The sequence below is a fragment of the Rhopalosiphum maidis genome, chromosome 3, assembly GCF_003676215.2.
Source record: "Rhopalosiphum maidis isolate BTI-1 chromosome 3, ASM367621v3, whole genome shotgun sequence".
Classification (NCBI taxonomy): domain Eukaryota; kingdom Metazoa; phylum Arthropoda; class Insecta; order Hemiptera; family Aphididae; genus Rhopalosiphum; species Rhopalosiphum maidis.
Genome location: NC_040879.1, coordinates 17,072,923 through 17,089,339, shown reverse-complemented (window position 1 = coordinate 17,089,339; position 16,417 = coordinate 17,072,923). Strand labels below are relative to the sequence as shown.

General features: G+C 29.0%; 1 protein-coding gene across 11 annotated transcripts in view; it reads right to left on the bottom strand.

Moving 5' to 3' along the window:
• The window catches only part of LOC113555684 (plasma membrane calcium-transporting ATPase 3), a 63,588-nt gene that overhangs the window by 16,554 nt on the left and 30,617 nt on the right, over positions 1 to 16,417 (bottom strand). For 8 of the 11 annotated variants that reach the window (XM_026960185.1, XM_026960183.1, XM_026960188.1 and 5 more), the window contains exons 3-15: positions 10,538 to 10,829; positions 10,248 to 10,439; positions 9,933 to 10,162; positions 9,723 to 9,858; positions 9,524 to 9,658; positions 9,136 to 9,357; positions 8,871 to 9,073; positions 8,002 to 8,757; positions 7,756 to 7,935; positions 7,501 to 7,695; positions 6,095 to 6,301; positions 4,826 to 5,388; positions 4,124 to 4,262 (exon numbers count right to left, since the gene is read on the bottom strand). In XM_026960185.1, the coding sequence (XP_026815986.1) occupies positions 4,124 to 4,262; positions 4,826 to 5,388; positions 6,095 to 6,301; positions 7,501 to 7,695; positions 7,756 to 7,935; positions 8,002 to 8,757; positions 8,871 to 9,073; positions 9,136 to 9,357; positions 9,524 to 9,658; positions 9,723 to 9,858; positions 9,933 to 10,162; positions 10,248 to 10,439; positions 10,538 to 10,694 (3,315 nt within the window). In that variant the 5' untranslated portion in view covers positions 10,695 to 10,829. Of the gene's footprint in view, positions 1 to 951; positions 1,288 to 4,123; positions 4,263 to 4,825; positions 5,389 to 6,094; positions 6,302 to 7,500; positions 7,696 to 7,755; positions 7,936 to 8,001; positions 8,758 to 8,870; positions 9,074 to 9,135; positions 9,358 to 9,523; positions 9,659 to 9,722; positions 9,859 to 9,932; positions 10,163 to 10,247; positions 10,440 to 10,537; positions 10,830 to 16,417 lie in introns of those variants that run through there. The other 3 variants (XM_026960189.1, XM_026960190.1, XM_026960194.1) reach the window with 3 other exon arrangements.

The window sequence follows — 16,417 nt, the reverse complement described above, 5'->3', positions numbered from 1 at the left end:
AGGCATCGTGGATCCTCAACGTTAGAAAGCAAACATGTTTGACGATTAGATAACATAGTTTAATATTGTCTTTTCGTAAAAGACAGTCTAGTGCTGGGTTGAATAAACAATCACTAAATATTTAGAGAATCAATTGTGAATTAATGGTACTGTAAACTTGAATTAGTGACCAATGATGTTGGTCGATTACATTTTAGTGAACCATTCGATTAACAAATTGTGTATGCAACTCAGCTATAGACATAGAAAACAGCTCAAGTACGTATTTTTATGCTTTAATTTGACAACCAACTCAAGCACCGAAATATAATCAAATGACAACTTAGAATAGTATTAAATTGGTCGACGTTGCCCATCTAGTATTAAATATATAGGTGATGTATATATATATATATACATATACATCACGATTCAAGCACAGCCCGCGCGTACACGGAATAAGCCTTAAATAATGCTCAGCCGACACCACGTACAAATTCCCGAGTTGACCGGTAGACGCAATGCAGTCTGCAGGGAGGCACGCGCAAAGGCAGAGAGAGAGTGTGAGAGAGAGTGAGAGAGAAATTGAGTGAGTGAGTGAGTGAGAGAGAGAGAGAGAGAGAGAGATATTGAGACATATTAAATATATATATATATATATATATATATTTCATAACCACCCAGTATGTTTATAAAAAAAAAAATGTTCTATACCAGAAAAATAACGAAAACAAAATATACCCAAGCTCGAAAATTCATATAATTTGTACGTAAGTATAATAATAATGATAATAATAATAATAATAATAATAAGTCGATAAAAAAATGTGACGTTAGTAAAATAAAAATAAAAATATTTATATATATGTATTATGTATATAGTTAAATTAAAAATAACGATGACAATAATAATTATCGTTATATAATGTATACATATATATATATTATATTTATAATAATATATGTAAATAAATAAATTATTACGAAATTGCTCGTTTGTTTGTTTGTTTGTTGTTTTTTTTTCGATATTTTTTTTTCCTATATAAACGAGACGTTTACACACGACCGTTATAGGAAAATTATTCGTTATTACGTATATTATTTTTGTTTTTTGTTTTATCCCTCACTGAGTGGTGTCTTGTTGTTAGTAGGAGGGGCAGCTTGGTGGTGGTTGTGTTCCTCATCTATGTACGTGATGTTGTCGGACAGAGGACGGCCCCGTGAGCTGGTAGTGGTGCGGAAACTATGTATGGAACGCCGTTCTTCCAGGTCTTCTAGTGTGGACTTGAAAGCCCGAATGACACGCAGCTGCAAACACACAAACACAACACGCGTGTCATGCGAAGTGTGTTTTTATCTTGTTTTAGGTGATGTGTAAAATAACTTTTTATTTTTATTTTTAATAAATTATTAATTATGATATAAATGTTATAAGTATCATATATATATAATTTTTTTTATTATTATTATTATTCAATTTATATAATTAGAAATATTGTATGGCATGGTTGGGATTTGGAGGGGGCAAAGAGGCTGGTCAGCGACAGAATTATTGTCAAATTATAAACATGGTATATGTTATTACGGTTATATACCTACTACGAAACTCATTGATTATAATTCGTAAACTATAAAGAAAACAATAAAACCACTTATATATGCGTCTATGTGTTGAAGTATAAATTCACTAATCAATTATTTTAAAAATTCAAAATTTACTTCGCGCAGTGAACTTTTAACTATCTACCACTTCAAATTAAAAGATAATAATACACCTATGTTATTAACTCCAGAAACATGTAATATACCAAACAAATTGTTAGTAATTAAGACGCGGACTTTCTACTTATTAGATATCTATGTAAATTCTATTAGAACCTACAACAAATAATAAACAGGGCAATAATGACAATGAAAATATGTTATACAGTGAGTGCCGTTTTAAGTAATATATAATCTACTGTTGGAATCAAAAAGAATAAACCTTAGAGAAATAATATATTTGTAAATTACCATTGATAAAAATAACTATGAACCAAATGTTCTAATCAAGTATATATGGCTTTTAAAACAAATCATTATAATTATATAAAATAATTACTAATGATGTTATGAGCCAAATGAATGTCAACATTTTTCAGTTACCCCATAAATTACAGGGCCACTATTTAATTTCATCATACGATAAACTACTAAATAAATACTCGGATGTGTTTTAATCTTAAGCCAATATGAAAAAATTACTAATGAGTAACGAGTAATAAATTATTAAATTGACATAAATTAAGTATAAAGAGTTAAATAATAATATATTTATATATATATATATTAATATGTTCTATGATAATAAGATAAAAATTATATAAGCACCAATGTGATCAGAAAAATCGGAACTCACTGTCATACTGTCTCTGATATAATGAATCGTTTTAGTGAAAGCAAAAATAAACAAAAGAAAACTAGCACATAAAATATATACACTCATTAATAATATCTATATTACATGTAGTTCTACTATTATGTAATATAGTATTCGATGATTATCCGGAATAAAAACAGAACTAATAATCTTATTATTTTACAACACATCAGTTATTAGGTTTTTCCGAATAACATGTATGGACATTGGTAGGTTCAGCTGGCTCGCTCGCTCGGCTACTGATGGGCAGGAGAGATACATGCATTCTCAATCGACCGAGATAAAACGTGTTATTCATACACTTGTTTTCGCGTAAGACCAAAACAATTAATTATATACCATAAAATAGTTTACCTAAACGATATCGAACACATGGATTCAGGAATATCTAAAATAAGTATAATTTTGGTGCTATTGATGAAAACCACTAGATACATAAAAATGGACCTATCACTTATGTTATACCGGTCGTAGCGACACGCATATATGTACTTATGTAAAAAAAATTCACCCCAATGAATGATAAAACTTTGTAAATATAATGACGTGCACAATTTTTAAGTTATACTTACAATATCCCGCACAGTGTATAATAGGAGAAGGGCATTTATGAAAGTACAGCAGTATTATCATGCTGTATAATCGTCACAGATAATATATTGTAATGAACTTCATAAATTACCTATATTCACACGGGGTAGGTATATAATTAAATTATAACATTGTAAGAAAATACCTAGCTATGCAATGCTACTTACACCTGTTATAATATTCCGTGATCAGTTATTATTGACCTCAATAAAAATTCTACAAGACATAATAGAAAAAAAACATCGACAGTTTTCAATACAATACCACAGATATCATTGATGTAGGTTTTAATGCATTATTATTTCCTTTTTTTCGGTTGTTTGTATACGTTGTTATATAATATAACACATACACATATACAAGAAATATATGATAACTGATGATTATAAATATCAGTATAAAGTAATATTATAAACCCAAAGTAGGGCTAAAATTACTTTTGATACCCCTTCATGTTACCCTAATTAATAATTCACTAATAGTTTAAAACATGACGTGTGTCATGTAAAATGCGATAACGAATACGCACCATCATAAAAATATATATAATATAGGTAAATACGTATACGATAATGTTACATTTTGGTAACAATATGTATGAACCATGGTACTAAAAAAAAATTAAAATAAAATAAAAAAAACAAAACTATAAAATTGAATGTAATATACTAGCTAAGAGAGAAAAGAGAAAAATGGCGAAATTAATAGTGAGACAGAGTGTATAGTAACAATATAATACGACTGAAAGAACGATGTAGTAAAAAATAACTTGCACACAAATTTTAGAAAAACGAACAACAAACGACGAAAAGAAAAAAATTGTCGTATTCATGAAGAATGTATCGTATTATTTTTAAATATATAATACGGTTGCACTGCAGTGAAGATATATACGCGAAATAACTATTAGAGATACGACGATAAGACATTAATGAAAAATAAATTATATGTAACGTATACATCGATTGGCAAGAAGAAATAAAATAATCTATAAAAACAAAAATTAAGGACAATTTAAAGTAATAAGAATGGACATTGACAACAAGAAAAACGACGTGAACAAAAGACAAAAAAATCAACATTTATCCGCCCTATTTTGGCGGCAATCAGTGATGCAGCCAATGATGCTCTAACCTGAGTCTGTAGCCTGGTCAGTCCGCGGATCCACAGGATCTGGCCGGCCCGCGGCTTTTGCCCAGAATCGGGATCGTATCTGTTCTCTTCACCTAGGTTTATAGCGTTGGTGTACTCCTCTGGATGTCCACGTCCCCATCTGCGAATGACAAAAATCACAAAGCGACAAAGTTGTTAATATGTGCGATTCGTCTCGCAATCAGTATAATAATGCAACAAAAATGTAATCATTAGAACGGCATTTAGTTTATATTTAATAGTAGGAACTGGTAATGGGATAGATCGAATGTGCATTTATACATATTTGATCTGAGGTCATGGTATTATGAGGGTTCGTCTCTAGTATGAAATCTAATGAAATTAGTTCAAGATCAACTATAACCATTCTTACGCGAACAACGTCGTACGAAAATAACAAACCTTAAGTTGTTTGACCTAAGGTCGTAAATAAAAATCAGCCAATTGTATGATCTAATAGTAGATCGAGTGCGGTAAATTAATTCCGAGACGAAAAAAATTAATTTAACTACGACGTCATGGACGATCCGAACAGAGATTAAATCCTAACTATAGTTTATACTGTACAACGGAAATCACTTTTATTAATTATAATCATTATAATATAATATTTTTGGCATGTCCCTAGAAAATACCACTGAGCTGCTGCGGCTAGCCTGGTATTTTTTATAGCATTCTACTTACGAAAGAAGTTTCGGAATTTTGCGGGTAGGCACGGTGGTGACTATCTGACCCCACAGCAAGGTGCCAAACCCGAACAACAAACACCACATCCACTGCTCCAACGTGAGACTTTTGGTGCTGAACGCGTCCTTGCCGTACTGGATAATGAACACTTGCGACAACACGGTGCCGATCCATATGCTGTAGAATATCGGGTTGGTGAAGAATCCCTGGAACACGTTGCGCTGGCCGTGGATCTTACGCGCGTTGATCTCATTGAACAGCGTCATCATGACGAATGTGTTGAAAATGACAGTGAAGTGTTGTGTGGGCTCTGAGCCGAATTCGGCTCCACGACCGGTTGGTATGTCCAGCATCTTGTCGCCGGCGAACAACAGTGAGAAGATAACTGTCAGTTGGTAGACGGCCTGGCCGATGATGTTCTTCATCATGGTGCGCGATATCAGAGGCTTCGTACGACCATACGGTTTTCTCAATAGCAAGTCGGACGTAGGCAGCTCCGTGGCCAACGCCAACGAGGCTAACGTGTCCATAATCAAGTTCACCCACAACATTTGAACGGCCTGGGTAACAGCGCATAAATAAAACTCAACGTCAACAAACAATGCATATTATATTATTATAATACAGTTCATAGTTTTGTAAAAAATTAATTATTTTCCCGGGATTGCCTAATATAAAAATATTCATGTTGAGTTTGACGTTGTCATTAAGAATTTCCAGTAATAAACTTTTATACACAATCAAATAATATAATAGAGTTCGCAGTTTTTATATTTAAAAAAAAAAATTAAAATAGAAAAAAAATCATGTTTAAAATACGCGTGGTCTCAACAAGTTTTAAAACATAACCATAATGTTATTAATATTTTATCATTTGATTAACATTTAATTTTAAACTATCGTTCACAACACTCTGTTTAATTTAAGAGTAACCTACGGTAGTCACCAATTTTCATTATCAGTTTCATTTCAAATAATTGCCCGCAATCTAACAATCGTTTTACCATATATTAATTTTAGCAAAATACAAGATGAGCGGTTGTTGAAATAATAAAGTGACGCGCTTTAGACCTCGGTAGCGTACAATGTACACACACACATTATCTCGTCATTGAGCGCAAATGCCCTCCGAGGTTACTTTTATATAATGAGACAGAGTACAAACAATGTTTTACTTTTAACTCATTAAATCTGTTTAGATTCATAAATGAATTGATCAGCTTTATAATAATCGACAAATTAAATCGTGTTTGCAGTAACACTTACCTTTAGCGGGCTGTCTTGGACGGCACATGCTCCAATAAATGCAACAATAACGGCTACCACATTCACAGTCAACTGAAATTGTAAAAATTTAGCAATACTGTCGTAAACATTACGACCCCACATCACTGCTTTAACAATACTACTGAAGTTGTCATCTGTTAATATAATATCTGAAGCTTCTTTGGCTACATCTGTTCCAGCAATACCCTATATATTCACAAAAACACAGGAGTATATTAAGTGAACATGTCAAATTTAATAAAAAAAAAACCACAGAGAGTTATTCAATCAAAAATTTATAACCTTACAACTTATTTTATTATTACGTTTTTTCAGTTAAAAATTAATACGATATTTAAAAAAAATTATTTATATGATTTGTTGACTTTATATTAATAACAGACGCTTAGTACAAAAAATGTGTCATTAAGTTATTAAAAAGATCTAGTAAGTTATATTTTAAAGTTTGGTAAATTTTCTAATTAAACATTAGAATGAAGTACAATAGAGAATAAATCTTTATTATAAAAATTACTATTTATATTAATAATGATAGTAAGAATGACTAGAATTTATTAAACAATACCATAATTTGAAAAAAAGCATTTTGCACTAAAATTTAAACTTATCTTTGTTTTTTTTTATGTTAATTTATAAAAATTATATGGGAATTGAACGTCCTTAATCTTTATGACAAATTCTTATAAATAAAAGAGCGGTTATAAAATAATGGGTTTTCTCAAGTATGACTAGAATACGAGACGTGAATTGTGATTTTGAAGGAAGTATTTCAAGTATATGATATAAGTGAAGTGGTTTTTACGGGAGAGAATTTGTAAATTACTTTTTAATAAATGTATTCAAATAAATATCACACACTTATTATAGAGTTTCACATGTGTGAATTTCTGTTTTCATTAAAAACAATAACTCTTAAATAGATACGTCACAAACGTAATTGCCCTCAATTGTGAGTTTTATCATTTTAATTTTGAGTAATGGTATGACCAAACATTTTACAAACACTAAAAGCGAGATAATGACTATCATAAGTAAGGTATGATATGACAGGAATCAAACGGAACTTGATAAAGTTACTTTTCATGTAAATCAAGTATTATATTTAAAAATTATTTAATATATTCATAATTTATTAATGTCAAAATGACATAGACATGAATATTTTTAACACTATACTGATACAATTTGTATATATATAATTCATAATAATGTATTTGCCTATATTAAATTAACTAATATAAATAATATCAACCCCACTTATTTTGTTCAAATAAAATAAATACAAATCATACAATTAACAGTGTTTTTTTAGAAAAAATAAGTAGTTGATAAATATAATTATTATTATTTATAGATTTTATTTTATAATTATTTATATTTAATACCATAGCAAATCCAACGTCAGCTTTTTTCAATGCAGGACCATCATTGGTACCGTCACCGGTTACTGCTACTACCTCACGACTTTCACTCACTTTACTGTCAATTATACCCTTTACCAGCGTGTATTTATCGGTTGGTGATGACCTAGCTAATACCCTCAATTTCGGCCACACTTTGTCCAATAAATGCTGTTGAACCTGCAAGAACAAAACAATTTAATATATATTATTGAAATTAAAATAACAAGGAAAACTAACCTCGCCATTAGCATCACGAATTCGTTGATTAAATTCTTTGCCTTCCAATACAAGCCAGTCTTCACCTGTTTTATATATACCACATTTGGTGGCAATTGATCGAGCTGTGTTTACATTGTCTCCAGTAACCATACGTACAGTAATACCAGCTCGCTGACATTTTCTAATAGCTTCAGGCACCTAAAATTGAATACCAAATAAAAATTTAATTTTTTTTTATTGGCCATAGAATGAGCGCAATTTTACCTCCGGTCGAACAGGATCTTCAATTCCTACTACACACAGTGCAGTGAGGTCGCATACTATACTATCTTCAGAATCCCAATCAGGTTCACCTTCATAGTGCACTTGGTTAGGTGAATCGGTTTTTCCGGGAATGAAATCTTTGTACGCAACAGAAATAGTACGCAAGCCATCAGAAGCCATGGGCTCAATAACATTTCTCACCAAACGATCTTGCATTTCACGTGTGAATTTTTCCAATCGGCCATCTCGACCGTAGATATATGAACATTTTTTTAGTACGATTTCGGATGCACCCTTCGTAAATAATCTGTAGCCACCACCTTCTCTTGGAATGACAGTACTCATGGACTTTCGTACAGAATTAAATGTATACACACGTGTCAGCATTTCTTCGGGTATGTCGTCACGCCATGTTTGATAATTTTTCCCAAGAGCAAGAATGAAGCCTAGAAGTGCACACTCAGTTTTGTTACCAACTTGTTTAGGTAGTTCACTGGTGGGATCGTCAGGTGGCATAATTTTAGACGTATACGCTGAATTAATAGATATTGCTTGCACCAACAGATTCCCAACATTCGATGGTATCGATGCAAATTGAGGCATTGTTTTACTGAGAACTTCACAGATATAAGACTGGACAACTGTCATTCGGTTGGTTGTAAGTGTACCGGTCTTATCAGAACAAATAGCAGTGGCATTACCCATAGTTTCGCAAGCGTCCAAATGTCTTACCAAATTGTTATCTTTCATCATTTTCTATAAAATTTACGAAACGAATTTTAATAATTAAAAATACAATAAAACATTTTTGTTTTAATAAACACCAATGATGACAGATATCATATAATTATCTCAATGATTTAAATTACCTTGACTGAGTATGCTAAAGACAGAGTAACAGCGAGAGGAAGTCCTTCAGGGACTGCCACCACCAAGACAGTGACACCAATAATAAGGTGACGAACAAATTCACCAGCATAATGGTTCTTCCACTGTTTTTGTTGTATAACAAATGTATGAATACAAAATTGAATTACTAATATAAGCACAGTGAGTACGGCAATTGTTGATCCTAGTAATAAAAATAAAATATGTGTAATATAAAATCAATAGGATAACAATTGATTTACTTACCAGCATATCCAATTTGAATGGCCAACTTTGTGAGTTTAGCTTGCAATACGGACTTGTCTTTTTTTGCTGGCTCTTCTGACTCACCAGATTGTCCTCCGCCTCCAGCAGCATCATCATCTGTTTCACCTCCCTTATCCATTTGTTTCATACCAATATCAGTATTATTGATAGCAGGTGGTACTTCATCAGTTAAACTCTTTTTTGTCTTTAGTTTTTTGGCTTCTATTTATAAAACATTAAATTTTTATTAAAACTCAACTATTGCAATATACTAATTTGATTGAAAATTCCAGTTTTATATTTTAGTAACAAAGATGTAATAAAGTAAATTATATGCAGAAATGTAGTTTTAAAACAATATTCAGTAATAACAAAATCAAAAATGTACCTTTTCGTTGTTTCTTCATTTCTTCCTCTTGTTGATCTACTGCTGCACCCAAGAGTGTGAATATTATTCCAGCTTGAGAATTTATACCTACCGCAGTGACCAACATTTTTCCACTGCCTTCCATTACATGAGTTCCTTAAATAAAAAAAAATACATTATTTCGTGTCTTTTACAAAACTAAATACCAAATTATTCATACCTGATAAGACCATTGGATCGAATGCTTCTCCTTTTTTTACATGGTCTGACTCACCAGTTAAAGAAGATTCATCAACTTTCAAATCATTACTTTGAATTAGCACACCATCGGCTGGCAGTAAATCTCCATATTTAATCTGCAAAATAATATCGAGGTTTGGTTACTATTTATAATTATTCGCCATTGATTTAATCATTAAAATATAATTACCTGACAAATGTCACCAACTACTATTTCTCCTACGGAAATTTGTCGCAGTTCGCCCTGCCTGATGACATTGAATCTATGTTCACCTTCAATGCGATTTTGAAGACCACGAAACTGTCTTTCTTTCGTATAATCATTAAATGCTGTTACAATAACGACCACTATAACAGATATTAATATAGCTAATCCTTCAATCCATCCATGTTTTGCTTCATCGTCTTCTGCACTCATTGCTATAATAATAAAAAATGTAGTTTCAGTAAAAATAAAATTAAAACTATAAAACTATATACACAGAAATTCTAGAACAAAATTTACATTCTTCGTCCGCAGGTTTGTAAAGTGATAATCCCAATGACACGAGAGCAGCAATTTCTAAAATTATTAAAGTGACATCCTGCAAAGCTTCCCAGACAAGTTGCATGAATGTCTTTGGAGGTTTAGGAGGTATAGTATTTGAGGAGAACGTCTCTTTTCTGTGCTCCAGATCGGCAGTAGATCCACTTAATCCTGAAAAAAAATAATTGCATAACGGTAAAAAATAATAATTATAATATAATATCTATTAAAAATACATTATAAAATAATATTTAAAACCAAATAATTACCTTCACTGGGTGATGTATACAGCTTTTTACAAACATCCTGAACGCCACCCAGTTCGTTCAGTTTAGCGATACCTTCACGGCCTCTATGTTCCATGAGTTCACGTAACTGCTTCAACGTAACCCCATATTGGGCAGGTCGCCCGTCTATTGTGGCCATTTTATCTGTTTTGGGTTAGTTGTGTGATTAGACAATTAACTTTGGATTAAAAAGTGTTTTGTTGCAATTGAAGACTGTTTATTGTCCGACTAAATTTTATCACGTTCGCTTTTTTTCCTCCGTTTCGAAAGTAGTCTGCAATTAAAAAATAAAATAAAAATAACAAAAAAATAAATAAATAAATATTATCCAATTTAATAAATGCAGTCATCGCCATAGTGTACACATTTAAGGACGTATTTCATTCAAACGCATCATTATCTCATGTAAGCTATTATTGTTAATTTTTTTTATATTTTTCCATCATAAAATTAACGTAACCATTAAGTTTTTATTCGAATTTTAGTTTTTTTTTTTTTAATTACCACAATAACAGTAACAGTTCATTTAACATTTTATAAAACGAGACAAATTTATGATCACATACTGGTTCGAGTAGCAAGCACATGCACGTCTATATAATCAACACCACCGAATACACATCGTTGTTGGCCACATTTACCACCGTACTCGCACACCAACACAAACTAAATACATTTATTAACATAAACATATACATATACGACCACCGTTGTACTCATCATCACCGGACGTTACTAATTTACACCTACTGTCCGTCCGTTGGCGTCAGCGAATGTATATTATACTAATATAATACGAGAACGCTTACGCTTTCCGCCGTCAGATGATCCCAGATAGCGATGACGCACGAACTGTATACAGGCGTATTATATTAATTTAGAATTTGTTAGCCACTATATTATAATAACAGTACTGAACCCAAATATGGCAGTTGTCTTAAATGAGCAATGACAAACCAAATAACACAATACACGTACACGTTATTTGTTAATACGTCGCAATCTCACGTATCTAAGTTGTTAATAAGAAAACTGTCCTTTTTGATCCAGAAGAATATGTAGGACAAGATAAAATGGTATCACGGGAAATAAAAATGACTGGACATATAAACATATTTCAGACTGTTAATGTACTTAAAAAGAATACCTCTTAGTACATTGTGGAAATGATAAATTACTTAGATTATTTGAAATTAAAAATACCAATCGTGTAATTATATTGTTACGGTTTATATTATATTTTTAGTCCATTTTTATTCTATATATTATAACAAATAGTTTTCGTATGTGGTACCTTTTCAAATAGTTGTTCTTTCTTTCTTTCTTTAAAATGTAAACAAATATTGTGATTTACAGATACATAATTAAAATACTAAATAAAAAAAATCGACAGTAACTATTAAAAAGAAAATGTGTGAGTTTATCAAAGTTCAACTTTTAATGTATTCAGTCATGACATAATTGATTCGTTATTTTAATAATATACAAAACTCCGCTATTCAATTAATTTTTAATGTATAACCTTTTCTCCTTTTTTTCCCACAGCAAGAATATGAATTCTTTCAATTTCATTACAGCCAATCTTTTTTCTTATGGTAATTATTAATCTTGAACAACGGCCACAAAAAGCATTAGCTACAATTTGATTTATGAAAATGTAAATTTTGAAAAAAAAAATATAAATTGGTATATTTTGTTTTTGTATATTATTTTCGTTTTTGTTGAATAAGATGGTGTTTCTAAAAAAAGTATAATTGTCTCATTGTTCATTGGGTTAGGAATAATAGAAGTGTCAAGGTTTTTAATGTGTTTAGTCTTTCTGTTTGGTATTTCCAAACTTAGTTAATATGTATTTAGTTAAAAAAAATAACTCCACAGAATTCATATTGGAGAGATTATTCATTGGCCATAAAAATTTGTAGGTAAGATGCAAATATCGTATTTAAAGGAAATTAATATTAAATTTTTTCTTCCTTTTGATTTTCGTTTAAATATTTTGTTTTTAATTTGATGTTTTAGTGTATGTTATTTCCATAGATTTACCATATACTTTTTTATCCAGTTTAGGTGGTTTAGGTTGGATATCGCTATTTTGGCTTGTTTTATAGCCTTCTTTACCCGTTTAATCAGATATCCATATGAGGGTATTGGTTTATTTTTTGTGGTGATTTCCTCTAGATTTAATTTGTTATAGAAAAGCATAAATTATATCACTTGGATTTAAATTTTTAACGCTGCTGATTGTGCTAAGCCAATCGCGGCTGAGTATGATATATTTAAATGGTAATATTAGGTTATTAAAAGTTAACTTTTGGTGTGAAAATAAAGCATTTATTAGGTGATTTAGAAGATTTTTGTTTATTTTCAAATATTATTAGACACCCTTTATTCTTACAATAAATCTATAACCAAATTAGCTTACAAATAGGATCACACTTATTTTTTTTTTTTTTAATTTACAAAAGATAAATAGTTAATATAAAAATAATAATTTCCATTACAATTGTACATTCAAATAATATTACTTTTATTTTTATGAAGGCACTAAAATTGAGGTGTGTTCATTATCAGTTATTGTAATTTATTTAATAGAATCACCAAGTATATAAAGATAAAATATTATACTTTGAATTATTTTCTACTAGTACAAATTATCATAATAAGCAACTAGGATAAACACGTTAATAAAAACATTAATTGCGAAATACAATATTAAAATGTTTTTAAATTTAAATTTTGTTAATTTTGTCAATATTTTTAATTTGTTATTTATTATTAAACAGTTTAAATTTGGTTCTATAAATATTAATTTTAAATTATTAAAAAAATAATAATGTTATTATCATAATCTAAAATTCAATGATTCGTTTCTTATTTATTAAAAAAGATATAATTTAAATATTTAATCATTGTAGTCACTTACAAATGTATTAATCATTCACTATTATTAAAGGTTTCAACCGTATTTAAATTAAGAATATAATATATTGAGTCACATTAAATAAAAAAGCTTTACTAGGTACTTTATTAATAACTGAAGAAAGTATATGTTCATAAAAGATAACAAAATAAAAATGTATAACTTAAAACAATACAATAAATACATTTCGTTATTGTAGAAGAAGTTAAACATATACAAAGTAAAACCATGGAAAATATAAACGATAAAAGATTTAATACAGGTATTTATATTTTTCAGTTATTAATGTGAAAAAGTAAATTATTATACAATATTCCGAAATGAAATAAACTATTATTAATAAGACATGGCTTATTATAAAAGAAGTTATTATTGTTCGTATTAAAGAAAATACAGAGATAGAAAAAAATATAGTACTTATTATAAAAATATTATATTTCAAAGAACTAAATAAAAAAACTACCGAAGTATTTTGTCAAAGATACGCGTCATTTTTTTTTTTTAATTGTTCATTTAAATAACTGATACGTAAATAAGGATTTTTTGTCTATTTTGATTTTAACGAGTTAGAAAATTATTTGAGTTTTTTGCTCTGCTGTTCAAAAAAAAAAATTTTAAAAATGATATTTAAAAAAAATTGTATTAGCAACTGTGTGCCAATTTCCGTGTATACAGAGTTAATCACTATGGTGTTACAATTGAAGTAGGGATAGTTATCGTTAGCAAACTATTTTCCTTTGTTTTATTCAAATTACTTTCTATTATTGTAAATGTTTACAAACTCAAATAAAATAAAAAGAAAACTGTGGGGGTGCTCGGAAAATTACATCACAGATCTATTCCCTATTACAGTCTAAGTCCATGTCCATATTCCCATGTCTCTTTAAATAATAGTTCAGGTGATACAAGAATTATTGGCTTAAAGAACCAGTTGAATTCGACGTTATTATATATTTATACATTGTACATACAGTAAGTATATATTTTGATAATCTAAAAATAATTAGGACCAATCAATATTAATTATTTTTATACGACAATATATCTTACGGTATTCTTTTACATATATAAATGAACGCATAAATTACGCAATTCCATCTATTCATAAAACATATTTGCCAACGTGTATTTTTCTTTGATTTTTTTACTATGGTAATTTGTCTGTGTGAATTATACAATGATCACGTACTCTGTAAATATTGTTATCTAACAATGTCATCTACATAACTTTATAATATGATAATATGTTCTATTAATATTAATAGCAATTCCTTTAGAAATACAGCATTTATCCTATTCTTAAAGACAGCAACAAATACACCCATACATTGCAATAGTATAGTATTATTTAATTTGTATACATCTAAAAGATATAATTTCATGAGTATCAAGATACTTATTATTCTTATACTCAATGTTTTTCAACGAAAAATGTGTTTTAATTAATGCGTTATTTTTAAATTAAACATAGTCGTTCATAATTAGGGTGCATTAGTTTTGTATTTACAATAAGTTGATCAAAATGTTGTATACATATCATACAATTTAGTAAATGTAATTTAGTGTGAGTAATACATTACGATTAATTTGTAAAATTAATACGTATAAAAATAATTTTAATTTATGTTACAATGCGAGTGATAAATACACTAATAAAAAAGCGTAGTATGCACAACAGTTTTGAAACTCTTAATAATATAAAAATTACATTATTTATTAATCACTATATTGAGTTGTTATTAAACATTGTTTCAAATTGTAATTACATTGACATTACTTAATCTTACACAAATAGAAGATCAATACAGATTGATCAACTAATCAATGATTTTATCTTGATCAATAAAATGATTCATAAGTTAGTAAGTTAGTTTATAATATTTTAAAACATCTAATTACTCCTTTAATAAATTCAAAAACTAAAATAAGCATTATGATTATGCGCGATACTTTATACAATTTTAAAAATGAACATTCACCAAAGGATTCTCTTACAGTTGTCCTTAATTATAATGTATCATGATACGATTAGTAAGGCCTAGGCTAAAAATATTAGAAAATGTAACAAAATCGTTGGCACAGAGTCGTTAGTAATTAATTTAATTTCATATTTTAATAACTAAAAGTACACTAAAACAAAAATACCACTTTATGTACAAATGTAGAACAGTAAATTGAAATAACTTTTTACATAATCCCTAACTTGACAACTTCTTATACTTTTTAGACAAAATGGTTTAATGGGCGTATAAAAGATCTTTATATAGCAAAAAATATAGCTTTATTTTAGTCACTTCTTGGAATACCAATATTAAAATTATACACTTCATAAAACTTTCAAACCATAAATTATATTTTTACAAGGTAATTTAATATTCCATGGCCAACTTTAATCTATTCCGTGTTTCAAAAGTTTCAAACTTCTCTAAAGGTTTTTTAGGTACAAATGAGTTGAATATTACATTATGGTTTATTGGGTTCAAAGTTGCTTTAAAAACTAAAATATATCATAAAAGTTATTTGACTTTTGTCAACTTCAAAAAATAACACATTTGCTTTCATATAATTAATATTTAATTAACTTCTTTCATTAAAAAAAAAAGTTTTAAAAATTAATGAAAAACATTAACCCCCGTTGAAAAATTTTATCTTACAACATTTATCTGATAAATAAAAAAATTAATGTAAAATAATACATTGGATCAAGTTGAATTTATATTAAAATAAGTTAATATCTACTATGTAATATGTTACCATATAATAATTAACTTTTAACTGATAATATTGTCGTATAACCATAGACATAAATTGTATTTATAAGAAAATCAAAGTTACAAAAGTCCATAATTTTTTCATTTGTAGAACGAAAAATTAATTTATACATTTAATAAAAGGTTATTCACATTCAATCCATTTTCAAATAAAACAGAATTTTCCATACA